This window comes from Cervus elaphus, chromosome 9 (assembly GCF_910594005.1).
Source record: "Cervus elaphus chromosome 9, mCerEla1.1, whole genome shotgun sequence".
In the NCBI taxonomy this organism is placed as follows: Eukaryota; Metazoa; Chordata; class Mammalia; order Artiodactyla; family Cervidae; genus Cervus; species Cervus elaphus.
The window spans coordinates 21,254,668-21,282,330 of NC_057823.1; the positions used below are offsets into that span (position 1 = coordinate 21,254,668).

The window sequence follows — 27,663 nt, forward strand, 5'->3', positions numbered from 1 at the left end:
TGGAATCAGGCTCTTGAGAGTAGGAACCTGGTGAATTCACCGGGGAGTCCGCAGGCACGGGTAAGAACACACTGTCGCCTTGAACCACCAGCCTCCCCCACTACCCAGGATGTTCTGTGTTCTTCCCTGCCCTGGGTCAAAGGTGTACTGTTGAGCAGTGCTCAGCCCTTTGCCCACTGCCAGACCAAGTGTAGCCTGTTTGTTACATTGTTGACTTAAAGTTGAGACAGTGTGGAGGTTAGGGACCATTTTGGAGCTCCATCATCCCTGACTGTGGAGCCCCAGCCTCTTTTGGGTGAAGGGCCCAGAGAGAACCAAGCGGTACTGGGTTCACCTACTGCTTGGGGACCTGGCAGCCCATGTGGCAAAAACAGAGTTGCTTCTTGCAGGGAAGAGTTGCCTTTGTTGCTGGGAAATTGTTACAGAGGAAGAGCAGTGTGTGCCCCACAGCTCTTAACAGTGTTGTCAACTTTGCCTCTTCCTAACAGGCGGTTAAGGAAGAAGGGCAGGATCCTGATGAAATTGGTATTGCCTTGGAAGCCACAAGCAAGAAGACAAAGAGATGCGTGAAAGGTATCCACTTTAACTTATTGCTGCTTGGGGTGTCTACAGCAAGAGAGCTTATATAGCAAACTTTTTTTTACCATTCTTCTAGCCCTTCAAGTCAGGAGAGCTCCTTTAGCTCTCACTGTCCTCCATCTAACAGCTTGCTTTTCTACCACCTAATGTGTCACTCTGTCAGGGTGCTGGGGAGGATTTGTAGGTGCCAAGTAAAATTAAAATACTGGTGGCTCGTCGGTAAAGAACCCACCTGCCCATGCAGGAGATGTGGGTTCGACCCCTGACTCAGGAAGATCCTTTGGAGGAGGGAAATGGCAACCCACTCCAGTATTCTTGTCTGGAAAATCCCATGGACAGAGGAGCCTGGCAGGCTGCATTCTATGAGATCTCAAGAGTCGAACTTGACTTCGTGACTGAGCAACAGTTAAAAACATTACAGCTTTTGTTTCTAGGATTAAAAAAGAACTAGTGTAAGGCACAGTCTTAAAAGCTGCCCCGGCTGACCTGATCAACCACATGCACCTACTTGTCTTCCTGGTTCAAAAAATAGGACTTAAACCAAGGAAAATGACAGCAGGCAGAGACCCAATAGAACCCAACTTCTTTAGGGTCCAAAATAGGTTGTTGGAACATTTGCCTGTTTTTCTAGTGTGATTTTTTTTTCAAATCTAAATATAATTCATGTACTGTAAAATTCACATGCTTAAAGTGTATAATGCTGTGCTTTTTAGTATATTCACAAGATTATGAGGTCATCACTACTCTTAGTTCTAGAACATTTTCATCATCTCAAGAAGAATCACCTATCCCCCATTAGCAGTCAGTTCACATATCCCCCTGCCCCCAGCAGTATCTAATTGAGGTTTTGTCTCTAAAGATTTTGCACATTCTAGACATTTCATGTAAGTAGAATCATACAGCGTATGTCCTTTCATGTCTGGCATCCTTCACAGAGCATTGTGTTTTTAAGGTTTATCCATAGTATAACATGTATCAGTGCTCCTTTCCTTTTTATGGTTGACAGCAAAAGCGTGGGAACCTCGCTAACAGTGGTTCTCATTTTCAGACTTTACTGGTGATAAGAACGGTATAATTTGCAACTCCCATACTTGTCTTGAAGGGCTTGTTGTCTTGAAGGGTGCTGCACAAAAGTTTTTACAGCTGTCCATGTCCCATTCACCTAAAGAAGTGCTAATTTCAGGCAGTGGGATACAGCTGCTCAGAAAGTAAAAAGAAATGACTTTCTAGCAGGATGACTTTTCCAGAACTCCGTGAACTGTTTAAATCTTATGCATGTATTTTGAAAGGTTAAATTTTTGAGTTAGGTTATATTTAAAGGGGTTTACGTTTAAAACACTGTTATCTTTTCATTGCTTGTGAAACTGTCCGTATTTCAGCTGTAGACATGGACCGTTGAAACAAATCAATCATGAGGGATGGGTCTATAGCAGGAAACATAGAGATAGCCTGTTTGTACTTTGCTGTTAAGTTACCCATATCTGAAAGTTTGGTTTTGAACAGCTGAAAGTTTAAACTTTTTTGTGTTTAGGTGCTCATTTTAAACTGTGAGGTTAGGTTTACTTAGCAAAATGATTTTGGTTCCTATAAGGAATCTTTGAATCATTAGAAAAACTTAGTTGAGTACTTCCAATACATGTCTGAGTGGGTTAAAGCATAGGTCAGCTCAAAGCTACTTGGTGTTAGCATTGTGTCAGGGAACCCTTGATAATGATTACTCATGGTGTAAAGTGAGTATATCAGTACAGGTTGGGATTAGAACGGCACTGGTACCTTTCTTTTTCACAGAAGTCCCCAAAGCCCAAGATCCTGGGGCAGAGAACAGCTCCTCCAGGTTGTAGAGCTAGTGTGTTCTCCAGAGGCGTCTGGACATGTGGTTAGTTATGCAAAGTGGTAGGTCCTCATGGTGTCCTGGTTGAAATTAGGTCCTCAAGGTTAGTAGGCATCAGCCAGTGGGTTTCCAGAGTCCGCCTCAAAGCTGGACTGATTTTGGGAATTCGTGAGTAACCACTGCCTTTCAAAAGTGAAAGGAAGCTGAACTTTGAAAGTTTCGTTGCAGGTCAGAACTTGAGTCCTTTCCCCCAACTCATCTAAATGGGCAGAATTGCTGAAAACTGGGTGTGTTTTGAAAGATCAACATTCTAAATTAGGTTACATTTGGGATTAAAATTGGATTGTCTCTGCCATTACCCTGTTCTGTTCCCCCACCCTTCAGTTTTTAGTCAAGACCCGTCCCTTGAGATTGGGGTGTAGTCTGTGTGCCCAGAGTTTATCTCATTCTCACTCCCACTTAGGGTGCTTTCTGGTGAGGTGTTTTGGTCTGCCTCTCTCCTGTGTACCTTCTTCGTGGGCACTTCAAGCTACTGTTTGAGGCTTGAGAAATTGGGTGCAATTAAAAAGCATTTTAAACAGTGTGTTTCAAAAGGATATGCCCAGTTCAGATATAATGGGAGGTGGGACAGCTCAGTTTTTGAGTCCCTGCTTTGGAGCAGAACCGAATTCTCCTGTCAAATGCAGATAATAAACCTGCTAGCATTGTGAGGGGGTATTAAATAATGTGAAGAGCTCAGTGTATAATAAAACTACATTTCTTGAGTAATCATTGATAATAATGAGAAATGAAATACTTAGGATATTGCAGTTGGCATCTTTAATCAAAGATTGAAGTTTCTTCAGACTCAAAAACATACAGTTACGGTTGTGGAGGGTGGGGTGTGTAGGGAGAGTGATGGAGTGGTGGTTTGGGATTAGCAGATGCAGACTACCATGTATAAGTTGGATCAACAACAAGGTCCTACTATATAGTGCAGGCAACTGTATTCAGTATCCTGTAATAAGCCATAATGGAAAGGATGTGAAAAAGAATATATATATATATATATGTGTGTATAACTGAATTATTGTACAGCAGAAATTAACAAAACATTGTAAACCAACTAAACATCTATAAAATAAAGACTGAGGCTTCTTAAGTTGCAAAACTGTGGTATGCCATAGCATTTTGCAGACTCAGCAGTGTTGATAGTTTGAACCGAGAACTTTGTGGTAGGGTGCTGTCCTCTGTGTTACGTGGGCAGCCACTGCCCACGACGTGTCTGTAGCACTGCCAGTTGTAACACCAAAAATGTCTCCAGGCATCACCCTGTTAGAGCCCACATCCCCACTGATCCCCAATACTCGCCTCCCACATGTAAACATACATGCCATGGTTTGCTTTTCTTTGGGATATTAGTCTGTATATGCCCTTTAGAATAGGTCACCTTTGTTTTGCACGTCCTAAGGGGAATTCTAGAATAAAGGTATGTACATTTTTAAGGCTGTTGATAACATAGGGAGCCCAAAGATTTTACTTTCCTTCAAAGAGTTACCACTTTCCTTCCCTTCCAGCCCCATTGGGAATACCTGGTATCACTCTCAATAGTCCTTTTGCATTCACAGAGCCCAGGGTGAAAATAGACTTTATGGTAGCCTTTGCCTTTCACCTTGAGTAGAAAAAAGCTTCTGGGCTGAAGAATGACAGAAAGCCAGAGGCTTGATGCAGTGGGTGGAGCGAAGGGGAACTCACAGGTCTGTTGTCCAGCACACACTCTTAGGGTGTAGTTCTTTGGGTGCTATATGGACATGACTTCTTAAATTTACTCGTTGGTAAATGCCTGTTTTTAATCCTTTGCTCATTTTTGTTTGAGGATGTTTGTGTTAGTTTGAAGTGGTTTGGAAACCTTTTGAAGCTTTGGATATTTTGTGCTGAATCAAAATACTTTGATGGTATTACAGAAATCCTAGATCTTATGTTCCAGTTGAGACAGAACTGTATGTGATAGACGAACAGTCACATTCAGCTTCCTTGTATCATGTTCTCACCAAGACTTGAGCTGTGTCGTCCTGCAGAAGCTAATTACAAGGCCAGAACCCAAGTGCTATCTGACTGAACAATTTTTCTGTTATTAGAACAAAAGGCAGAAGAGGAAGGCACTGAAGACAATGGCCTGGAAGAAGATTCCAGAGACGGGCAGGTAGATGCCATGACAACAGAGGGGGCGGCAGGAGCTCTGCGTCCCAGTCCACCTGGTTGTTGACGCCTTTCGTCGTCCCTCATTACAGGAGGATATGGAAGCAAGTTTGGAGGGTTTGCCGAGTATTGACATGATGGACGTTAATGTGTTAGAAGAAACCGAAGTTGAGAACAGCGCTGCTCCAGACTTCGGGGAGGATGGCACTGACAGCATCCTTGAATCCCTTTGTGAGAGCAAAGTCTACGTGTCCACGCAGCTGAGGGAGCTCCCGGCTCAGTTCACAGGACACGCTGTAGGTAACGCAGTTGCGGTGCAACATGCTGCAGCCCTGGGGCTCCTCACTGTTTGTGTGCGCTTCAGCCAAGACGGAACACGCTGATGGTTGGTTAAATAACACGCAGCTAAATCACCATTTGGTGTCTAAATCTTGGTGTAAATTGCATCCATTTAAACTCAACACAGATCAGATGTTAACTAATGGATAACTTCTCTGTAATGCTTATTTCTGTAATTGGGTAGGGGACATGTTCTTAGCATAAGTCAAAAGTCTGACACTGTTAAAAGTATTTTGTTTGAAAAGAAAAGAGGTTTAAAAAAACTATAGAAAGATAAGAAGACAGAAACAGTTCATAATCTTACCATGCAGATAATCCTCTTGATAGTTTAAATATGTATTCCATGCATAAGTTGACAGTTGTTAATTAAAGGATGTGAAATACAGTGAAGAAAAGTCTTTGTCTCCTAGAAGAATCCCTCCAATTAAAGGGATCCACTGTTAAACTTCCTGTGTATGAGGGAAGACTTTAATTCTCTTAAGCAACATCATAGTGCCAGCTTTTCACTTGTCTTTTTGGCATAAAATTTCCTGGTGGTCCTGGAACTGGTTGCCAGTTTAACCTCACCACTTTGGCATGCCCAGCTGTCTTAGTTTGGTTTTATTTAAGGCATTCTAGCTTGAAACTGGAAAAGAAGTACCCTTATAGGACTGAGCTTTAAACCTTTAAGTCAAAAGTCACAGATTCCACACGTTGGCACAGCTTGACATAGGCTAGCATGGAGCTTTGGTTAATTCTCTGTGTGTGATCCTTTTGTGTGTTAATTATTTCCATAGCATAGACTTGACTTCTTGGTTAATGGAAACATCCTGGTCATAAATTTCAAACCTGGGACTTTCCTGGCGGTCCATTGGTTAGGACTCTGTACTCCTAGAGCAGGGGGCATGGGTTCAGTATGTGATTGGGGAACTAAGATCCCACATGCTGCATGACCTTCCCTTCCCACCCCGCCCCCCAAAAAGTTTCAAACCTAAGAAAAAAATCTTTAGGGATATTTTTGTATTTCACTTAAAGAGTTAGAAAGCTTTCAAATTTAATAACCTTTAAGATACTAGTTTTCCTTTAGTATGCTGTGCTGTGCTTAGTCACTCAGTCGTGTCTGACTCTTTGTGACCCCATGGACTGCAGCCCGCCAGGCTTCCGTGTCCATGGGGATTCTCTAGACAAGAATACTGGAGTAGGTTGCCATGCCCTCCTCCAGGGGATCTTCTCAACTCAGGGATCAAACCCAGGTCTACCCACATTGCAGGCAGATTCTTTACCATCTAAGCCACCAGAGAAGCCTAAGAATACTGGAGTGAGTAGCCTATCTCTTCTCTACGGTATCTTCCTGACCCGGGAATTGAACCAGGGTCTCCTGCATTGCAGGCGGATTCTATGCCAGCTGGGAATAGACACTACCAGGGAAACCCTTTGTTTAGTATAGTAGATAATAAAAAAAAGAACAAGTTAAATATTTGTTTTAAAGTACATTTGGGGAAAGTGCCAGGTTATTGTTATTTTAAAATAATTGCTACCAAGTGAAATCGGAGGAGTGTGAAGTTCACTTTCCCTTTGAGTCAGCTTCAGAAGTCTGAGGCTGGATAGTGTATGCTGACCACCAGTGTGGGGAAACTGCCTGGAGAATGAATCTGCTCAGTCGTTCGTTCATTCAGTTGGTTGGTGCTGACAGAGTGCCAGCTGCTGTGAGCCACTATCAGAGATGCTGGGGCTGCCTGATCCTGGAGCGGGCCTAGAAACAGGGAGGCAGGTGATCAACAGAGTAACATCATCCCCCCCTTACCTATGGTTTTGCTTTCTGAGGTTTCAGTTACCCGTGGTCAACTGGGGTCTACAAATATTAGATGAAATAAACAATTCTGGTGTTCTAAATTACACGCCCTTCGGAGTAGCATGATGAGACCTTGCGCCACCCTCACCGGGACAGAAGGCATGCTTTTGTCCAGTGTATCCATGGTGTACGTACTCCCTATCCTTTGGTGTGGGAAAACATGGTGTTTAAGGCCTGGTGCTGTCTGAAATGGTAGATAGCCACTGGACTTTGGGGACATATCCCCTGTGGCTAAGGGGTGGCCACTGGGATCCAGCAGTGGGCTTGCAGGTGGCATTTGGCATTGTGAAGAAAGCTTCTATAGGTGGCCTGGAAAGTGGTGAGATGTGGGCCTTGACACTCATAATTCTGTCTCCGCAAAGTGGTCTTGGCGTTTTTTTCTTTCAGGTTGATGGCGAAGGCTTCGAGAACACTTTGGATGCTTCATCATTGGACTTCAAAGTACCTCCGGTAGGTTACTGTCTGGTTCTGCATGAATGGAAACCTGACATGAGTGGTGAATTTTCCACAGTGAAAAAGAATGAGTGAGAGAGAGAGAGAGTGTGTGTGTGTGTGTAAACAATCCATTGCACTTTGGTCCTAAGTGGGATGCTGAGCATAAGCAGTTAAGCTAAATTGTCAGGGTCAGGGTTTGCAGTTTAGTGGGCATGGTGTTAATGACCAACGAGAATGTAACCAGAAGGGAGAAGTGCAGGTGATTGGGTGACATAAACACTAGAGGGCTTCCCAGAGGAGTTTCTCTGTCAGAGTTGAGGTCTGGCGAGCCAGTCAAATTAGCCAGTTGAAGAGGGTAAAGAAGACTTTGGGGCCTGTTGCAGGGATGGACAAAACAAGGTGGAAGCGAGGTGGAGGGCTGCAGAAATAGGTGGAGCGGACTCCCAAAGCCCAGGAGCTAGTGTCTTCAGTCCAGGGTGGAGTTAGGGAGAGCTGTCCAGCAGGGTGAAGAAATGGTTTTGTTGACACATTCCAGTTACACATAAAGTTCCATGTTGGGAGAGATTTTTCTCAGATCTGGTGTGATGTCTAGAGCAGTCATCTGTGTGATCTCTGCCTGGACTGAAAGTTGTTGCCAGTTGCAGAGGCCTAACTGCAAGGGGGGACTGGACGGGCTAACATTAAAGTGCTCTGTGAGTTTTGTCTTTTCTTTTTCTCAATAGGATATTGAAGAACCTCTGTTGGAGCCAGGTACTGATAAGAGAAACACAACAGTTATGGTTTGAAAGTTTTCCCACTTTTCTTTTAAAGCTGTTTATATATTTTAAGCTTTTTTATGGTCTTATGAATTATTTTAATGGTGGACAATCCAGATCGTACAAGGATCAGAGATTGGAAACCCATTCGTTTCACCAGATCTATGGAAGTGCTGTTCTGCTTTCTGGAGGTCAGATATGTTAAGTGAGATGTAGTGATGACTTTCATCTCTCTAACCATGTAGAGTGGCATTTAAGTACTTCCCCTGCCCTCCCTCCCCCCCCACCCAGTGATTCTTCCATGTGTTTCTACACATAAAGCAGATCTTGTATTATTTGCTGCAGTCGTTTAGATTAATGCAGTGAAGGTAGGACAAAGCGGTGGTCAGGGCACTGATTGCCTGAGAAGTGACTGAATTCCAGAAGAGGAACCAGAGTTTCTCCACGAAAATTCCCAGCGTTTGTTCCCCTTCTGGACTGCCTTTGTCTCCTCCGGCGGAAATTTCTGATTTTCCTATTGGACTGTCCTGTTAAAAGAAATTCAAAGAAATTTGAAGGTCGAGCTGTCCTTGAATGGTGATCGCGTTCGATTCAGCACCTTGGACACTGGAAAAATAAGGAGAAGACCCATACTTGAACAAAAACACGAACGAGACTGTCGAGAAGCTGCCACACGGTTGTAGGTGTTTAAATCTGTGGGGGCCTTTTCTCTTCCATGTAGCATAGAGGCTTACTCTAGCAGTCGGTCAGAGTGCAGGTAGTGTAACCAGTGTTAAGTTTGTGTACCCGCGGGTTTTCCAATCTCTGTGTAGCTAGCAGTTCTCTTCGTGTTAGTGTGGCCGCCGTGCCAGTTCCGCATTTGTGATTGCTTTATTTCCCTGGTAATTAAACCTTGTGCCATTCTATTCCTGTTAAATCCGTAGAAAATGAGAAAATACTCGACATTTTGGGGGAAACTTGTAAATCTGAGCCAGTAAAAGAAGAAGGTTCCGAGCTGGAGCAGCCATTTGCACAGGAAACAAGTAGCGTGGGGCCAGACAGAAAACTTGCGGAGGAAGAGGACCTTTTTGACAGCGCCCATCCGGAGGAGGGTGATTTAGATTTGGCCAACGAGTCAACAGCACACGCTCAGTCGAGCAAGGCAGACACCCTGTTAGCGGTAGTGAAAAGGGAGCCCGTGGAGCAGACAGGCGATGACGAGAGGACGGACTGTGAGCCTGTAGGGCTAGAGAAGCCAATTGAGCAGAGTAGTAAAGCCTCAGAGCACACGGAAGCCTGTAGCGAGGAGGCCGCGGAAGCGCCCCCGGAAGCCTCAAGCCCGGACCCCGGGGATAGCAAAGAAGACGTGAAGAAGTTTGCTTTTGAAGCTTGTAATGAAGTCCCTCCGGCTCCTAAAGAGTCCTCAGCCAGTGAGGGCGCTGATCAGAAAATGAGGTTTGTTTTTTCTCAGTTTTAGACCAGACGCTATCTCCTTTTCATTGGTCGTTTAATGACACACATAAGCTGTTGTTTCTGCAATTGGCCAGCCAGACTGATGCAGTTGTAGTTTACTTCTAAAGAATGTTTGATTTCTCTTTGTGTATTTTTAATGGGTGATTTCAGTTCCTTTTGTTTTCCTCAACCTGCTATGGTTGTGCTCTTAAATTGTTAAGTGTTATCTTCAGCTAAATAGAATTGATTTTTAAGAATCTGACATTGTATTGGGGGGGTGAGATTTCCAATATAAGCTTGCAAAGGTGCCTGTTAAAATTTTATTTCTGACTAATTTTCTGGTAGGTATTCAGTCAGCACATACCACACTTTTGATTTAGTTCTCTTTTATTTTTTCCTGTACGAGTAATACTAACTTTTATCTCTAGCTCTTTTAAGGAAGAAAAAGATATAAAGCCAATCGTTAAAGATGAAAAAGGTATGATTCAACTTACATGTCACGGAGTCACCAACGATCCCTTATTTTGGGAGGGAGGGGTCTGCAGGAATCCACAATTTGGATCCAGTACTTGATTTTATAATGGATTATGGGAATTAATCAGCTAGTTAATTGTATCTTGAGAGACTAGTTTTTAAATGTTGGTGAGCTTCTGAATGTATGTCTTTGTTGAGATTGTCATTTATGGAATGGTGAAAGTCCTTCTATAGGACAGGTGTTTTTCTACCTGTAAAATGATAGAATTTTAGGAACTGCTATCTTGGTTGTGAGCTAATCAGTTGGTAACTGACATAGGTGTGATTATTCCTCAAGTAAGAAAACTCAGTTTTTGTGGTCTAGATTTTTCGTCTTCTGTCCCATGTGTTGGCAGTAATTAAATTCTTGAGTCAGGGGAATCAAGGTTGGATTGCATTAGGGTTTAAGAGAGGGCTGCAGTCTCAGGAGGCCAATCATAATCATCTCACTCCTGCAGGTCGAATCAGCAATAGCTCTGGAAGGAATCTATGGGTCAGTGGACTGTCTTCCACAACTCGGGCGACAGATCTGAAGAACCTCTTCAGCAAATATGGAAAGGTATGCTCCCCTAATGTGCTGCCACTCACCTGGGCTTGGCATACTGGTTCTCATTTCTGGTTGGGGGAAAAGAAATAGACAAGAAGAAAAACTTGGAGGTGAGTGGAACCTAACCAGTTGTGGGGTAGTAAACCTTGTCTCCTGGTTGAGAGTGCACGACAGGCAGAGCAGACAGCTTGTAGGTGCTGCTCAAAGAAGGTGTGTAAACTGCAGTCTCTGTGTCCCTGCTGTGCTTTCCAGCTTCTCTTGAACAAACTGTCTTTTAGCCAATACAGAACTGGAAACTGCGACTTCCCTGGTAGTCTAGTAGTTAGGAATCTTCCTGCCAATGCAGGGGACACAGGTTCAATCCCTGATCTGGGAAGATTCCATGTGCCGTGGAGCAGCTAGAAAAAAAACACTGGCAGCCGGCATGCTGAGTTTTTTCCCCTTAACAGTAAGTGAAGAGTTGGTCTCCATATATCTTCTAGCATCTTAGATACATAGTTGGAGAATTTGAACAGGATGGTGGCTTAAAAATAAATCAACTCCTGGTCATGGGGCAGGAGGAAAATATTACAATTTAGAAACTTCTGAGTAACATTCAAGAACGATTCTGTTGTCTTAGAATTAGCTAATGAAGCAGTCTCCTGTTCTCCCAGGGGTCCATGGTGGGTGGGAGAAGTCAGCAGGGTACCACTCAGTGGCAGGAAGTGGCAGGGGTTCCAGGCCGCTGTGCCATCCTGGCTGCCCGGTTATCATTCCTTTACTCAGGGCTTTGTTCCTCGATGAGAAGTTAGGGACTGAAGCGGACAAGACCCTGAAGAAGCATTTGGAAGGATGTAGAACGCTACTATGCCAAAACCTATTTATTCACTTATTTACAATCAGTCACTGAGCTTCTCTTGATGACTCAGTTGGTAAAGAATCCACTTACAATGCAGGAGACTCTGGTTTGATTCCTGGGTTGGGAAGATCCGCTGGAGAAGGGATAGGCTACCCACTCCAGTGTTCTTCGGCTTCCTTTGTGTCTCAGCTGGTAAAGAATCCGTCTGCAATGAGGGAGACCTGGGTTCAATCCCTGTGCTGGGAAGATGCCCTGGAGAAGGGAAAGGCTACCTACTCCAGTATTCTGTCTGGAAAATTGCATGGACAGTATAGTCCATGGGGTCCCAAAGAGACATGACTGAATGACTTTAACTGGAGACATGACTGAATGACTTTAACTGATTGTAAAGCTGAAACAGATAACAAGGCATTGTTGTAAGTCTTATATCTGGTGGAAAATAACTTACTGCAACATGTCATATGTATGTATTTTTAAGTATATTGAAGATTACCGCCTGCCATCCTTGCATGGTAGAAATATCTAATTTAGACTTGGAAGGTGGACTCAGTGATTATCACTGAGGATGTGACGTTTAGGCCAAGGCCCAAGCGTTGAGTATGCCTGGCCGTTGGGCCTGGGCAGCAGGACTCAGGAAGGCCCTGCAGTGGAACTGGGTGTGCAGACAGAGGCTTGATCTGCAAGGAGCTTGATGGCTGGGGGAGGGAATTGGGGAAGGGGCGCCGACAGGGAACTGGGCGCTTTCTGTGGTGTCTGTTCTCACTTGGGCTTACCTGCCATCAGAAGTGATAACCTTGGCATGGCTAATTAGTTGGATGGAATGCTCAAATGACCCAGCCCCTCACCTTGAGGAGAGGGGAGAAGGCAGAACTTCATCTCTGATGTGAGAACTGACATCTGTGTTCCTCTCAGCAGAGGCTCTTTCCCTTTAGGCCCTGTATGGGGTGCTTTGGACATATCGGGGCTGTCCTCTGCAGCCTGGGCAGTGGTTTTCTATCCCCATGTGGAAAACCATGAGTGTCAGGTCTGCTGGAACCCTAGGGAGCATGGGTCTCCTCACCATCTTGTAGCTGGATACAGTGAGGTCCAAAGAGAGGAGTGGACTTGTTCTCGTTGACCAACCGAGTCAGAGGAGGTCAGAGCCAGAAGCCCAGGCTCACGTGTCTCAGGCTTTTTGTGTGTCCCGACCCTCGCTTTGAATGTCCTTTGGGAATATTTACACTTGACACAAGCATTGGTATGGTGGGCTTTAAATCTGTCATCTTGCTCTGTGCTCTGTTTTTTTTTTGGGACGGGGGTGGCTTGTACCTGTTTTATCTGCTTGATTTTGCATTACATATTTTTAATGATATATGGCTAATAAGCTGTATCTGGTATATGTGGCTAGTTTGTATTCTGATTCCTTTCATTGTCTGTTAGAATTTTTTCTTGTGGCTTGGTGTGGGCATTCATCACAGTGAACTTGCCCCTTAGAACTTCTTTTGCTGCATCTTGTATTTCCAGTTTCATTTGTCTCGAGGTTACTGAAGTTGTGGTTACTGATGTCTGTCTTTAGCTTTTTTTATTTATACTGTCATTGTGAGAGCTGATCTTGTATCAAAAGCAATTGTGTTTTGATAGGTCAGGATTAATTAGAAGTACTTTAATAAATCCTTGCAAGGAACAACAATTTCAGAAAAGTGCAAACAAGTAGAAATAATTCTGACAATCAATTAATTGCTGGTAATTTTTGACACATAGTGTAGTTATTTTTATGAGAAAGTAAGAGTACCCTTTCTCATGAAGGTTGTTGGAGCCAAAGTGGTGACCAATGCCCGAAGTCCTGGGGCCCGGTGCTATGGGTTTGTCACCATGTCAACATCTGATGAGGCCACAAAGTGTATCAGCCATCTCCACAGAACTGAGCTTCACGGAAGGATGATCTCTGTTGAGAAGGTAAGGCCATCCTTGCTGCTGGAACTTGCAGGATTCACAGGCCAGAAGACCTGATCCCTGAGCCATTTCTATCTATGCTGTGTTTTAGGCCAAAAACGAACCTTCTGGGAAAAAGCTGTCTGACAGAAAAGAGTGTGAAGTGAAGAAGGAAAAATTGTCTAGTGTTGACAGACATCATTCAGTGGAGATCAAAGTTGAAAAGTAAGGTGCTTTTAAAAAATGTTTCTCTTGGGAGGATGGCAAGTGGCAGCCGCAGGGTCACCAGCTCCTCATTTAAATCTCAGGTGGTTCTTGCATCTTAATATTCATGTTCAAATCGCTCAGCCAGCGATTTGCTGTTATAAAGAATCCACCTGCCAATACAGGAGATGTGGGTTCGATCACTGGGTCAGGAAGATGCCCTGGAGGAGGAAATAAGCCACTCCAGTATTCTTGCTTGGAAATTCTCATGGACAGAGGAGTCTGGCAGGCTGCGTGCAGTTCATGGGGTTGCAAAGAGTCAGACACGATTGAGCACAGCACAAAGATTTATGTTCAAACAGGTTAGTTATCTGTTGAAACAAATTACAGACTGAAAGGCCTTTTGGCAAGGCAGATTTGAACTGAGTGAGTCCACTTACACGGGGAGCTTTTTCAGGAGTAAATAACAACAGCACTGTGGGACCAGAGTTGATTGAAACTGCAGATGTGGAACCATGTGGATAGGAAGGGCTGATTATGAAATTATAAGTTGATTTTTGACTATGTGATGGATCAGCACCCCAACCCCCACGTTGTTCAAGAATCAGCTGTATTTTTACTTCATTTTTGACATTCTGAGCTGTTGCATGGCCTTGCAAACCTTGAAATCTTTACTGATCCACATTGATTTTTGTGCAGTTCTTACATTTTATCACAGTAACTGCAGAAGCCCAGCTTTGCAAAGCCAGTGTTACCCAAAGGAGTATAGCCTGATTTCATACTGAGATGAGTAACCAAAAGCTCCTAGTTCACCTAGCATCTGACATATAGCAAATTTTCTTTGTTTCCAAAATTTAAAATATCCCAGGGCACTTGTGAGTTGACCCATCCTGGTGTACCTTGGACCTTAGTTTGGGAACTGCAGGTCTGAGGTACTATTTTTATAAAGGAGGTGATCTGCATCTTTAATCAAGATGAAAACAAGGACAGATCTTTCAAAGCAGGCGTTCCCTGTTGATACTTTTATCAAAATAATAGGTTTATCTCTTTTGAGGAGGTAGACTGTTGACGTGCCTGACAGGGTGCCCCTCTCAGAAGGTAGAGTATCTGCCATGAGTTTGTATTGACAGCACAATTTATGTTCATTTCTAGGTCCACTCACACTCTAATAAAAGTTGAATCCTTTGCTGAGAATGTCAGTCTTCTGTAATTTCATTCTTCTCTCCTTTTTTTTTCATGTAAGAAAATTTATAGTTAAGTAAATATGCTTAGGGGCAAAATTATATTCATAAGTTAAACTTAGTTTTTAAAGATATTCTTGTTGATCTTCATTGGAAATGAAATAGCCAAATTGGAATTCATAAACCCTGGAGAAATGCATGTCAGGTGAGCCTTTTTGTATTAGGGGTGAGATGGTAATTTTATTGGCAGCTTCTTTGAAGAGACACTTCCTGTCAGTGGTGCTGAAAACCGATTCTGGTAGAACAGGGGAAGCCATGAGGGCAAGGAAGGGAGTGCAAGCCCCCTTAGTGAGCCCTTGTCTGGCGGATTCCACAGCCACTGGAATGATGCTGTGAGGTCTGTGCTCTGAGTGGAAGGAGGCACAGCTGGGAAAGGAGTGGTATGGGCCTGTGGCAAGCAGGGGGTCTTTCCCCCGTATGGGGGCACTGAACTGGGTGACAAGCTTAAGTTGTTTGAAACCAGACTGGTTTCACATAGTTGGTCTAGAGCATTTTATAATTTGATTTTAATCTTACTCTTTCTTCAGTGGACACCCTTGTTGACCTTTCATTTTGAGAATTTCTAGGTTTGGTAATCATCCTAAGGGACATAGAGAAGCGTTTCCTGAAGAGGGGGCTGGTCTTGGATGAGTTTTTATGAAATTACCATTTAGAAAGTGCACTCAGATGTCAAGTGTAATCCCACTACCCAGGGCTGACACTTTTGGTGTATATATGCATCTAGTGTTTTAGAAATTGCTTTTTAGGAAATTCCTTGGTGGTCCAGTGGTTAGGACTCTTACGTTTTTACTGCCAGTGGCCCAGGTTCAGTCCCTTGCCAGGGAACTAAGATCCCACAAGACACACAGTGCAACCAAAAAAAAAAAAAAAAATAGAAGAAGAAAAGAAATCACTTAACTTTGTGATACTGAGAAGTCCCTTTGTGTCTAGGAGGTGGCATGTGAGTCTGGAACAAGTAGGAGGGATCTCCCTTTCAAGATGTTTTTTAGGTCTGCTGGGAGGGAGAGGATTCCCACACAAAGAGTGGAAGAAGCATGTCAAAGGCATTTCCTGGGGACTTCTCTTGCAGTCACATAGTGACCAGGAAGCAATCTCTAGTCTGTCAGAGGAGAACCAAGTGAATAACAGAGGACTGTGGTCCAACAGGCGAAAGGACCCACATCTGTGCAGTGTGTCTAGACAGCTTGACGGGCAGAGCATGGGTTGGAAGGTGTGATAGAGCAGCACAAGGACCATCCTGCTGTGTCAGTCTTAAGAAACCTAGAGCATCACTGAAGGGCGTCATGGTTATAGGAACATGCATATAAAGCCAGGAGAGGCGGAGCCACGTGATTGACAGTAAAGGCATCCATGGTGCCTGTCTCCGGGTGCAGACTTGAGCTGTATCTATAGTGTTTTGTATTTTAAAGGGAAAGTAGTATGTTACAAGCATTTACAGTGAATGGTTCTGATTAAAGATGACAGCTTTGTGTGTGAAGTTTGGGAGGAAGGAAGGGTGAACTGAGGGGCACCTGGGAGAGGGCTCCTCGGGCCTCCCACACTGCCTGGTTGGTGGGAAGGGAGGGCAGGGGGTGCCTGTTAGCAGACCTCATGGGGCCTGGTTTTCCCAGCCTGGACCCTAGCATGCAGTGGGCATTCAGTAAGCATGGACTGAGACGAACACCAGTAGAGGATATAGGAGACATGTTTGAATGGCAGCCGTGATGTATTTGACTGCTTAGCAGGAAATTGCCTTCAGTTGAAATAGTACTAATGGTTTGCATGTTTGCTGGCACGTCACATGCCACTGTACCTCCCCGAGAGTGGGGTGCTGGTGGTCCGGGTGGGAGCCACTGCTTCATGCGGCAGGCACCACCCATCCTTGCACTGAACCTCCATTCGGTTTTACACTCTACTTACTGGGAAAAGTGTTTTTTCCTACAAAAGTTAAAAATAATATTCCACAAATACAGAAGGAAGCATTTGAAATTAGTCTTTAACAGGCTTTTCTATACAGTTGGAATGTTTCTTATGTCTGCTTGTGGGTCTGTTGATGTACTGGTGCATTTAGCATTTGGGAAAAACACCCTGTGAGCCTTCAGTGTCATCCAACAGGTTTCTAGGTGTAGCAGGGAACTTAACTGGGAAGGGGCTATATCTGAAGAGGGTATTATCTTTCCCATGGTTTTCAATTATTTCTACCCCTTTGACTACCAGCCGGCAGGTTTGCTGTGTGTGGAAGTATGACCTGCTCCTGTGGGACTCTCAGGAGCTCGGGTGTAGTAACTTTGTTTCTGTGTGCACAGAACCATCATTAAGAAGGAAGAGAAGATGGAGAAAAAGGAGGAAAAAGAGCCTGAAGACATTAAAAAGGAAGAGAAAGATGAAAATGAGCTGAAATTAGGACCTGAAAATCGGTCCAGAGTCACGAAATCAGGTGATGAGTCTGTCTTGTGTTGACAAGACGGGAAGAGATGGCAAGGGTGGCGAGTAGGCATGTGGAGCGAGGGCCCAGTAAGTGCCCTTTGCTGAGCTGAGCTGAGCTGTGTACAGGAAGCGCTGAGAGCACCAGAGCCTGGGTGATGAAGTGGCTGAAGGGAGTTTCTCTGCAGCATCAGAGATCTAGAGCTTTCCTGGTCAAGGTCTGTGTTTATTGGTGGCTCAGTGACCTGGGTATTTGCTTTTCCTGAGTCTCTGGCAGAATAAAGTGTGGGATTTGCAAGAGCCAGATGTCCTGGGTTCCTGTGACTGATTCCATGAGATTCTGCTCTTCTGTCACCAAATTTTTTCTGCATTTATGTTAAAACTAGATGTAGTTTAAAAAAAAGAAAAAAATAGAAAATGGAAACCTCAGAGGATGTACACCCATTGGCAGCAGCCACACTTGGGGCACGCCACCTCTGTTGTCATTTTATCAAAGTTGATTGTGCTCTGACCGGGTTTGCATGAGTCCACAGAGCACTTTGTTAAAGTAAAACCAACATGTGCACCCTCCCCCTTCCCTCCCCTCCCCCCCACCCAATAAAACAAACAAAACCCAGCCATCTGGAGCCTGGGAATTTGGTACAGCACATTACAAGTTACATCTCAAGTGTTGGGGGTAATTTGCCAGCAGTTTCAAGAGAGGCATGTTTTTTAAAATGTTCCTCAAGTATTGTAAATGTCCCTAAATCAGTAATTGTTGGGGTGGTTAGAGCCTGCTAATTGTGTCGTTGAGGGAAAATCAGTTTGGAAGCCTTCATTTTGGGAGATGAATGAGGGGAGCTCATCCATCTGGCAGGGCGCATGAGCCTGCAGGCAGCATCTATATGGGGCCTTGGGTTGTGCAGAGCTCCCCAAGATGTGTGGGCAGAACACATATCCAAGTGGGTTCTCCTTGAAGCTGCTGGGGTTTATTGTGGGGGTGAGGGAAGCCTGCAGGTGGCAAATGTTTGCACCCATATTGCAGAATGCACTTTGATCCTCATTTACGCCATAAGATTCGAACAGATCGCCCCAGATGAGTAAAGGCCAGTCGGGGGACACCAGCCACCTCACACCCAATGTTGCCATGTCAGCAGCGCTTTTTCTCGCATCGGAGAGGCAAGTGAGGGCACCAAGGCTCCAGAGCTTAGCAGCAGTCCGTGGAAGGCGTGTCCAGAGCCCCCAGTCAGCCTGGGGCCTGCCTGTGGTCAGGGAGGGAGGGTGTCGACATGTGTCCATAGATGGTGTGTTTTTTCCTGAAGGAAGCAGAGGAATGGAACGAACTGTTGTAATGGACAAATCCAAAGGGGAGCCTGTCATCAGTGTGAAAACCACAAGCAGGTCAAAAGAGAGAGTGAGTATTGCCCCTGCCCTCTCGAGTCTGGCCGGTTCCAATGATGGTTTAACGACCACATTGATTTGTGTTACGAGAAGAACGTTGTTTCACCCTTGAAATGTTAAGGTTCTTTGAAGTACTAAGGAGACATGTTGCTATTAATAACTAGACTGTGCACACACACGGATTAGGTTCTGAAACTTACTCTAAAACAATCCGTAACTGTGTTTGCAGCCCATAAACGTGTTGACCCTTTGCCAATCCTATTATTCTATACCATCTTCCAGGAGAGATGATTCATGAACTGGATAAAATGGGCAAGGCCTCAGGCTTGTCAGGCTGGAAGGCAGGTTCTGTTCATTTTCTGCAGCTGTTTTTCTAGTTTTTTATTAAATTAACCAAAAAGACAAGTTGGGCCCACCTGCCTCTCTTCTGTGATCAGAGAGTGAGCCCTGTTGCCTATGTGGCCTGAACCACAGGACAAGCTTATTGCTTCTTGTTTTACTCTTTCTACTCTGGCAAACTGAACCCTTTGCTTCCCAGCTGAAGGTTGTAACTAAAACATCAGCGAGGAGAGCAGTGCCCTCTTAGCGAGTACAGAGCTAGCAGCGTTCACCCAGGAGCACTTTATGATGCTGAGGCTTAATTTTGAAATGAGCACTTGGGGTCCATAAAGCGGCAGTTCCCAGTGCTATGTTCCCCTGAGGAGAATCATAAAATACAGAGAAGAACCAAGGAAGGCCAATAATCTCACCAGCCAGATAACTGTGATGCTAAATAAAAATGTAAACTTGATGAGAAATACAACTAGTACAGAAAGAGATGAGGTAAGCAAAGCGGAGGCCTCTACTCTGTATGGGCCCCTCTCAGTGGCAGATGCACCCGCCACTTGCATGTCTACACGTACAACACCGTGGGGCCTGGGCCTCCTGGGACTTGCTGCTGTGCACGTCTGTGCTGACTTGTGGAGCTTTATGCATGAGACATACACAGGTCGGCTTTAAAGTTCAAATTTTGAAGTGATTACAGATTCATAGAAAGTTGTCAGAGATAGTACAGAGGTCCTAGGAACCTGCCCAGTGGTTATGTCCTAGTTAACTGTGTGGAGGTGGGGGCAGCACCAGGACACTTTGTCACCAGTGTAGACTTGAGTCCTGCCACTTCAGTCCATGTGCATACCTGGTCCCTCAGCACAAAGATCTCCTCCTGGACACCCCTGTAACATTGCCCCACCCCACCAGTCCATCCCCAACGCTGGAAACCTGTAACTGGTTTTTTGTCACCAGCATGGTGTCTTGAGAATGTATGTAGATGAAATCATACAACCGTGACCTTGAGATTGGTCTTTGCCCTCAGCATAGTATCCCTGAAATCCATCCAGGTGTGTGTGTTTGGGGGTGGGGGGCTGTCCTTTTCCTTGTAAAGCTTTATTACTGAGCTGTGGATGTACTGCGGTCATTCTGACCAAGTCCCCTGTTGACGGACACTTGAATGTCTCCACGTCCCGTCTGGATGCAGCATTTGTGGGTATGCCACTTGTCAGGGCAGGTCCAGAGCTGCAGACACATTGTTTGTTGTGGTAGATGTTCACTGAGTGCCCTTCAGAAAGGTTATGGAGGACACTGACATGTGCCAGGCCACTAAGAAGTGACGAGGACAGGCTGTTGACCCGGGAACCCGATGCGAGACACACACCTTTTCCCCTCCACTGCCCCACACGCCACCGTCCCCAGCAGATGACATCTGGTACCTCAGGACGCAGGCCGTCTGTCGTTCCCCTCTGCAGCCTGCAGTGTGTGCTCAGACTCCCAATTCTGCCATCCTTGCAGATCATTGTGGTGTTTGGGGCTGTGAACCTGTCCTTGTAATGAGTGTGGACAGGTCTCCTCTGTGTCCCCTCCCTTTTTTTCCCTCCAGTAAAATGTTTGGTTATGACCTTTGATTTTCTTTCTTTTGGATTGCTTTGTTTTTCATTGATATTTTGCCCCTCTGTGAGCCAGTTAAGAAAAGACTGCTGAGGAGCTTTTTAAAAAATGTGTCCCAGGCTCCTTCCCTGGGAGTTGTGAGGCAGTGGGTCCACAGGAGGCCCTGGGTTCTGAGTTTCACGAAACCCTCCAGGAGAGGCTGGCTTGTGGCCAGTGTGGGAACCCCAGCCTTGGAGAGCCTCAGAATGGAAGTCATTTGTCAGTGTTTCCTTCCTTCTCCCAGAAATGGAAGAGCACAGAAGTGCCCACAGTACTCTGCTTTATCTAGAGTGCTGGTTTACACCTGTGGGCCTTTGGCTTGCTCTGTGTTGAAGCCTCCTGCCTGAGGCCTGAACCAGCAGTCAGGTGACCCCACCGAGCAGGGGGATTGCTGTGGTGGCGTGTGCCTGCCCTGTGCCTCTGGGGAGCCTGGTTTTGCTGTAGATAATGCAGAGCGCTTGGCTCTGCCATTCCAGAGAAACTACTTGCTGAGGTTTTACCCTACCTCTTCTGTTTCATTAATGCCCTTTGCAAGATTCGAAAGCAAGGCTGTAGCATCAAAACTCACATGGTGTGAGGCAAACTGTGCTGGGGACCTCCCTGTAAACCCCAAGGGACCCAAGGTTCTTAGTCTAGTCCAAACCTGCTAATTTCACTTGAATCGTATGTTTGTCATCATTTCCCTGACATTAATAAGCCAGTTTTGGTTAACAGAGCTCAAAGAGTCAGGATCGCAAGTCAGAAAGCAAGGAGAAGAGAGACATCCTGTCGTTTGATAAAATCAAAGAGCAGAGGGAGCGAGAGCGCCAGAGGCAGCGGGAGCGGGAGATCCGAGAGACAGAGAGGCGGCGGTGAGTGGGGTCTCTTCTCGGGGGGATTGCCCTTCCTCCCAAACCAGTCCCCTGGGCTTGCTGGCCTCCTAGTGTCTGTGCTGCACCCACCCAGCCCATGACGTAGTCGTCCCAGCATAGTCATCCAAGCCTGTTTCTGCTCAGCATCATCTCCTCTGGCTGAAGTTGTGCCCTGACCCAGGTAGCACGCGTACCCAGGCCACCTGTGGCTTTGACAGGAGGGTCTCTGGGGTTGAGACCTCAGTCTTCCCCACCAAACTGGATCAACAGCTTCTCCAGTTTGCTTTTCTAAAATAGTGTGACTTTAGCTTCTGCATGTGGGCTTTAGAAAGTCAGAGTTTCTTGACCCATTTGAAGATGTTCCACTTCCAGCTGGCTTGCCCTTGGTGTAGAGCCTTCCCTGGCACCCTGGGAGCGAGTGAGGAGAGCAGGGGGGCATCCCCAACTCCCTCGCCAGCTTCTGTGTGCGGTGGCTGAGGGGCAAGACCTGTGATCCCTTCACTGGTGCCTGGCTTTCTCCTGTCCCCACACCGTCTTGGGTCCCTTTCAAAATGCCACGTTAGATGTACACCCTCGGAGAGGGAAGGAGTGACAAAAAAGAGCATGAGTCGTCTCTCAGGGAGAGTGGCTGTCATCCGTGTCTCCAGGGTTTTATCTGCTCAGGAACTTCAGAGTAGCAGTTATCCTTTGCTTTTTTTACTTTTCTGCCCTTGTTTACCTGTGGTTTCATTCTGGCGCTCTTCGAGCAGGTCCTCCTGGTCTGGACCTGAGACTCTGTGTCCACTTGCCATCATCCCTCCCTCCCAGCTCACCCCGGTTTTGCTAGTTGGAGAAGGGGAAAGGATGGAGTTTGGGGTTTCTGGATGATCAGAGCAGTTCAGGGGGCGGGATGTAGCCTGTGAGGGGGCAGCCAGGTCACATCCAGGAGCTTGATGTGTCCAGGCTCCCTCCAAGGACCTTGGTGCCTGGGCACCACCATGTGGGAAAGTCAGGGTGGCCTTCCTGTGTCTACAGAGAGCGTGAGCAGCGGGAGCGAGAGCAGCGCCTGGAGGCCTTCCACGAGGGCAAGGAGAAGGCACGGCTGGAGCGGGAACGCGAGCAGCTTGACCGCCAGTGGCAGCGCCTGGAGCGGGAGCGCCTGGAGCGCGAACGGCTCGAGCGGGAGCGGGAGCGCGTGGAGCGGGAGCGCCGGCGTGAGCAGGAACGTATCCAGCGGGAGCGTGAGGAGCTGCGGCACCAGCAGGAGCAGCTACGCTATGAGCAGGAACGGCGGTCGGTGGTCAGGAGGCCCTACGACATTGGGCGGTAAGGCCGCAGCCAGAGCGGGGACTGGCTGCATCCATGTTGGTGTAGGGAGTCGGGGGTGCTGAAGATGGACACCTGGGCAGAGCTCGTAGCTGCCGCCTCTGCAGCTAGTAGAGTATCTCCAGAGCTGCCACTTGCTGGAGGCTTGGTGATGCTCTCGCCTTGGCAGTCCTTTCATTGGCGCTGTGGTTCCTGGGGAAGTTTGACGCTATCTAGTGGGGAGGAGACAGGTAGGCATGCATTAGGCCGCGTTCCCTGTCATCTCCTTCGGGCTCACATGTCCTCCTGGAGTGAGAGGCACAGAGTCAGTGCTGTGGATAAGCAGGTTGCCTTCCTCTAAGAAAGTAGGTTTAAAAAAAAGAAAGTAGAGTCTTCTCTCTCGCTCTCTGCGCTGCTGTAGCCGGACCCTCCGCCTTCGCCACCGCTCAGCATCTGCACATCCCTACAATGGCTAAAACAGCAATGGCCTACAAGGAAAAAATGAAGGAACCATGCTGTCCTTGATCTGCTCTTGCTTCTACCCGGAACCTCGCAACATCAACATCTATACTTACGATGATATGGAAGTGAAGTAAATCAACAAGCGTGCCTCCGGCCAGGCTTTTGAGCTGATCTTAAAACCACCATCTCCCATCTCAGAAGCTCCACGAACTTTAGCTTCTCCCAAGAAGAAAGACCTGTCCCTGGAGGAGATCCAGAAAAAACTGGAGGCTGCAGAGGAAAGAAGAAAGTCTCAGGAGGCTCAGGTGCTGAAACAACTGGCGGAGAAGCGGGAACATGAGCGAGAGGTCCTCCAGAAGGCTTTGGAGGAGAACAACAACTTCAGCAAGATGGCAGAGGAGAAGCTGATCCTGAAGATGGAACAAATCAAGGAAAACCGTGAGGCGAATCTAGCTGCTATTATTGAACGTCTGCAGGAAAAGGAGAGGCATGCGGCGGAGGTGCACAGGAACAAGGAGCTGCAGGTCGAACTGTCTGGCTGAAGCGACGGAGGGTATGGCACGCCCCACCATTAGTAAATCCCCCTGCCTATATTATAATGGATCATGCGATATCAGTATGGGAAATGTATGACATGGTTTAAAAAGAACTCATTATAAAAAACAAAAAACAGAATCAAAAATAAAAAAATCAATGCGGTCTCAAAAAAAATAAATAAATAAATAAATAAAAATAAAAAAAAGAAAGTAGGTTTATCTCTCTCTGCCTTCTCTAAGCTGCTTAACTGATGGTCTCCCATCACCCCACCACCTGTGAGCCTAATTTTCTGGTGAAAATCAGGAAGAAGATAATTGGAGACCATCCCAAGTTGTGTGTAGTTTGCTGTCACCCGATCTAATTCCCTTTGCTTCTGAAAAGCACAGAGGGAAGTTCAGGTTACCATAGACGATGAGTTGAAAATGTGATAACTCGGAACGTTCTTTCCAGAAAATCAAGTATTTCATTTCACTTGCATTTGAGCTCTTGTGGGGATCAAGGTATTAACAGCCTTGTGATACAGTTAGTTCACAGTGGTTCTTCTTTCAGGACTGTCAAATGAGAATGCCAGGGTGCCTTTTGGTAGTTTGGGGGTTTTAATATATCAAATCAAAGCAATAATGACTGAATGTTTAGAGATTAGCCCTGCAGGACATTTTAAATGATACTGTGTCTGGAGAGAGCATTCCACCTCCACCCTCTTGCTTTTTTCCCCCTCATTCTCTCTCATAAGTGAAATTTGCATCTTTTTAAAAATGAAAAACAGGCGAGATGACGCCTATTGGCCAGAAGGAAAGCGCATGGCCATGGAGGACAGGTACCGCCCGGACTTCCCTCGGCCTGATCACCGTTTCCACCACTTCGACCACCGTGACCGGGGCCGGTACCAGGAGCATGTAGCTGACAGGTCAGTGCCCCGCCCCTCTCCAGCAGGGTGGGTCTCCACCTCTTCTCGTGCTGGGAGGCTCCTAGTGACCGCCACACATGGGATTTAGAGACAGACCTTGACCGGGATGTGGGAATCAATGGTCCCTTAGGGCATTTTCGCTTTGACTATGGGGAAGGCCTCAGTGTGTGTTTCATGTGAAACACAAGGTGCCTCTTGTGAAGGACAGGCCCCAGGCTCTGGGTTGCATAGCTCCCTGGGGTCTCCATTGCCACTCTTCCTTCTTGTCCCTCCCCTGGCAGGAGTTGCACTGGAGCACAGGTCTTTGAGGAGGGGAGGGCATGGCCCAGCCTCCTTGTTCTTACAGATGAGGAAGTGGTTTAGAGAAAGGCCGTGACCCACTGGAGCCATCTGCAGGGTCACTGACCCGCATGGGGCCCGAGCCAGACTGCACCAAGGGGGCTGACTGCAGGACGTGGCAGACGCCCTGTCAGGCTTGCTTTGTGTTTTAAGGGTCTGGGGGTGTAGTTTTTTTTTTGCCAGTGCCTCTTTAATGAAGACTATCTCATTTATTAGAAAGAGAGCCCTTGATTTTCAAGTTTAAGCATTCTCTCTCTAGGTTTCTCATTGTGCTCCCCCAGGCTGCATATCCTTGAGCCATTTCATTGCTCGTTAGCTCCTCCATGAGGGAAGGGAGATAGGGGTGAAGACAGGCTGAGACGCCACTCATTTATTTAATCGTGGCTGGACTTGGTTTCCCATGTGTTAGTCACATGGGTCATATCATACCAGAGGTTAAGACCCGCCAAGGCTTTCTTATTACCCAGTTTGTCACCAGACCACAGATTAATTTGGCATTGGCTTCGTAGGTAGATCTCTATTTCTGAGACCCCTGTGAGAGATTTTAGTTCAGTAAAACCTTCCTCCCCACTTTCTTAGGCTCCGACTTCACTCCTACCCCCAGGGAGCTGCCAGCCAGCTCTTTTTTCAGGCCTGTCAATCAGTTAACTGTTCTCATGTGGTGAAAGAGGATAAGTACCCCAATTGTCGGACTCTTCCGTGTGGTCTGCAGCAGTGTCAGAGAGAGCCGTCAGCTGCTACTGGAATGAGATACTTCTGTTTTGCAGGAGGGAAGGTTCAAGGTCAGTGATGGGAGAGCGAGATGGGCAGGTGAGTAAAAGCCAGACCTCAGGCTGGGAGCGTGGCTGCTTCTGTGCAGTGGGCAGATGTGGACATTAAATACATAGGGCTTGTCCTTCGTCTTATTCAATAGGAAGTGAATAAAGAGGATTGATTGTCTGCTTATGTAGAGTATCTTCCAGTCTAGACACGTGGGATATCCCAAACGGGGGCTTAGCAGCCTGCTGGGGGTCATTTAGCCTATGTTTTAGGGCATCCCTATCAGGTACTGGGGTGGGTACCTCTGTCTGAGGGCCTGCAGGTGCCCTAGGGTGTCAGCTCAGAGGAGAGCGGATGCCACCCCTACAAGAAAGGTGGGGGCAGCATCAGAGTCATGGCTGTTTAAATGGGGTGGGGGAGTGGCGGGGGTGGTGAAAGAATACATAGTCTCTCTTGCTCCCAAGATGTGCTGGCTTCCAGGGCACTGACTTAGTTGGCCAGGGGCACTGAACCATTCCCACCAGCATTGCTGGCTTGCAGGCCTCCACAGTACTGAGCTAGGGGGTTTGAGGGCGCTGGCCTGCCCTGACGCTGTAGGGGGAGCGTCCTGTCACCAGCAAGGAGCAGGTGTTTGTCCTCTTCAGGGAAGATGGGTCTGAGTGATGTCTTGGTGGACCCAGAGCCTGGGACTCTCCATGCTCACAGGGCCAGGGGGCCCTCTGCTGGTCCTTCGTGTGCATCAGTGATGGAGCTCTAGGGGTGCTCGGGATTCTCAAGTGAGGAAGGGATCAAAAAGTGTCAGAAGGGGCCTGGGTAGGTCCTCTTGGGTGGCAGGGTCTGCAGGTTGACCAGACCTAGAGGGTGTGCCTGCCACTGGGCTGTCCAGGAACAGTGAGGCTGGAGTCGCCCTGTCCCTCTTGCGCCTTCCAGCACTACTCAGACGAGCGCCACAGCCATGGAGGACCACCAGAGCGCCACGCCCGCGACTCCCGAGACGGCTGGGGCGGCTACGGCTCCGACAAGAGGATGAGCGAGGGCCGGGGGCCGCCACCTCCACCCAGGTTAGCGGGCAGGCCATGCCAAGCCTCACTGGGGGCGTCATTGCCCTCACTTGGTCCAGCTTGGCTTCTGTGAGAGTGATCCAGGTGTATGTACCTGCCAGGTCACCTGGAACAGTGTCATCCCTAGGTGTGAAGGTCCATATTGCAGGCCCCAGCTGCTGAAGCAGGTAGCCCTGAGGCTGTCTAAGGCTTGTCCCCTGTCAGGAGTAGAGAAGCTTCACCCGGCCCTGTGCTCCAGAGTTGTCTAGGTGTCTTGTCAGGCTGGTGTCACAGTCACCAGAAGTCTCCGCCGCATCTCTAGGGGTGTTTCGGATGTTGATCAAAGACTAGGGTGCCAGTTGGATAGATAGGGACCTGCTTGACACCGAGTTCTCTCAGGTTGTTCAGCCACTTTGTCTTCAGTGTAAAGGGGCCAGCTCATGCTCTGGCAGCAGGCTGTGTGGAGCCGCGTCACCGTGGGACCAGGCGGCTGTCACACAGGGCCTGGGACCAGGTGGTTGCGCCTGCACATGGGAACTGGGCTTGGATTGTCCGCTCCCGGGGTTTCTGTCTGAAAGAGCCATTTCAGGAATCGCTGTGCAGTTTGCTGTCAACAGTGCACAGTTGGATGGCTTTCAGTTGATCCATCGAGCCATGCACCCATCCTTAGAACCCATTTCAGAGCATTTACATCACCCCCAAAAGAAGCTCCCATCAGCAGACCCTCCCCAGCTCCCTGGCAACCACTAACCCACTTTCTCTCTCTCTGGATTGGCCTGCTCCAGATGTTTCCCATCAGTAGATTCACACACTGTCTGTCTGTGTCTGCTTCTCTCAGTGAGCATCATGTCCTCAAGGTGCATCTGTGTTGGAGAGAATGTCAGGGCTTTTCTCCTTTTCCAGGCTGATGAATCTCCCAGTGTATGGAGGAGCCACATTTTTTGTATCTGTTCAAGTTAGTTGATGGACACTTTGGTGGTCTCCACTTTGGGGTGGTTGGTGTACAAGGTTTTGTGTAAATGCAGGTTTACCAGTCTCAGACACCTTGGAGTGGAATCGCTGGGTCACATGGCCGTTCTACATTTAACATTTCAAGGGACCACTGTGCT

The 27,663-nt window shown here is 47.0% G+C and overlaps 1 protein-coding gene and 1 pseudogene across 1 annotated transcript in view; both read left to right on the forward strand.

Annotated features, from left to right (window-relative positions):
• The window catches only part of SAFB2 (scaffold attachment factor B2), a 29,841-nt gene that overhangs the window by 901 nt on the left and 1,277 nt on the right, over positions 1-27,663 (forward strand). The window contains exons 2-18 of the mRNA XM_043911851.1: positions 489-573; positions 4,528-4,592; positions 4,681-4,884; positions 7,146-7,208; positions 7,916-7,943; positions 8,872-9,382; positions 9,808-9,857; positions 10,351-10,451; positions 13,063-13,212; positions 13,301-13,413; positions 16,919-17,049; positions 18,338-18,429; positions 21,090-21,226; positions 22,241-22,531; positions 24,276-24,416; positions 25,523-25,565; positions 26,445-26,575. Of these exons, the coding sequence (XP_043767786.1) occupies positions 489-573; positions 4,528-4,592; positions 4,681-4,884; positions 7,146-7,208; positions 7,916-7,943; positions 8,872-9,382; positions 9,808-9,857; positions 10,351-10,451; positions 13,063-13,212; positions 13,301-13,413; positions 16,919-17,049; positions 18,338-18,429; positions 21,090-21,226; positions 22,241-22,531; positions 24,276-24,416; positions 25,523-25,565; positions 26,445-26,575 (2,336 nt within the window). The remainder of the gene's footprint in view (positions 1-488; positions 574-4,527; positions 4,593-4,680; positions 4,885-7,145; positions 7,209-7,915; positions 7,944-8,871; positions 9,383-9,807; positions 9,858-10,350; positions 10,452-13,062; positions 13,213-13,300; positions 13,414-16,918; positions 17,050-18,337; positions 18,430-21,089; positions 21,227-22,240; positions 22,532-24,275; positions 24,417-25,522; positions 25,566-26,444; positions 26,576-27,663) is intronic.
• Positions 22,551-24,264, forward strand: LOC122699653 (annotated as a pseudogene).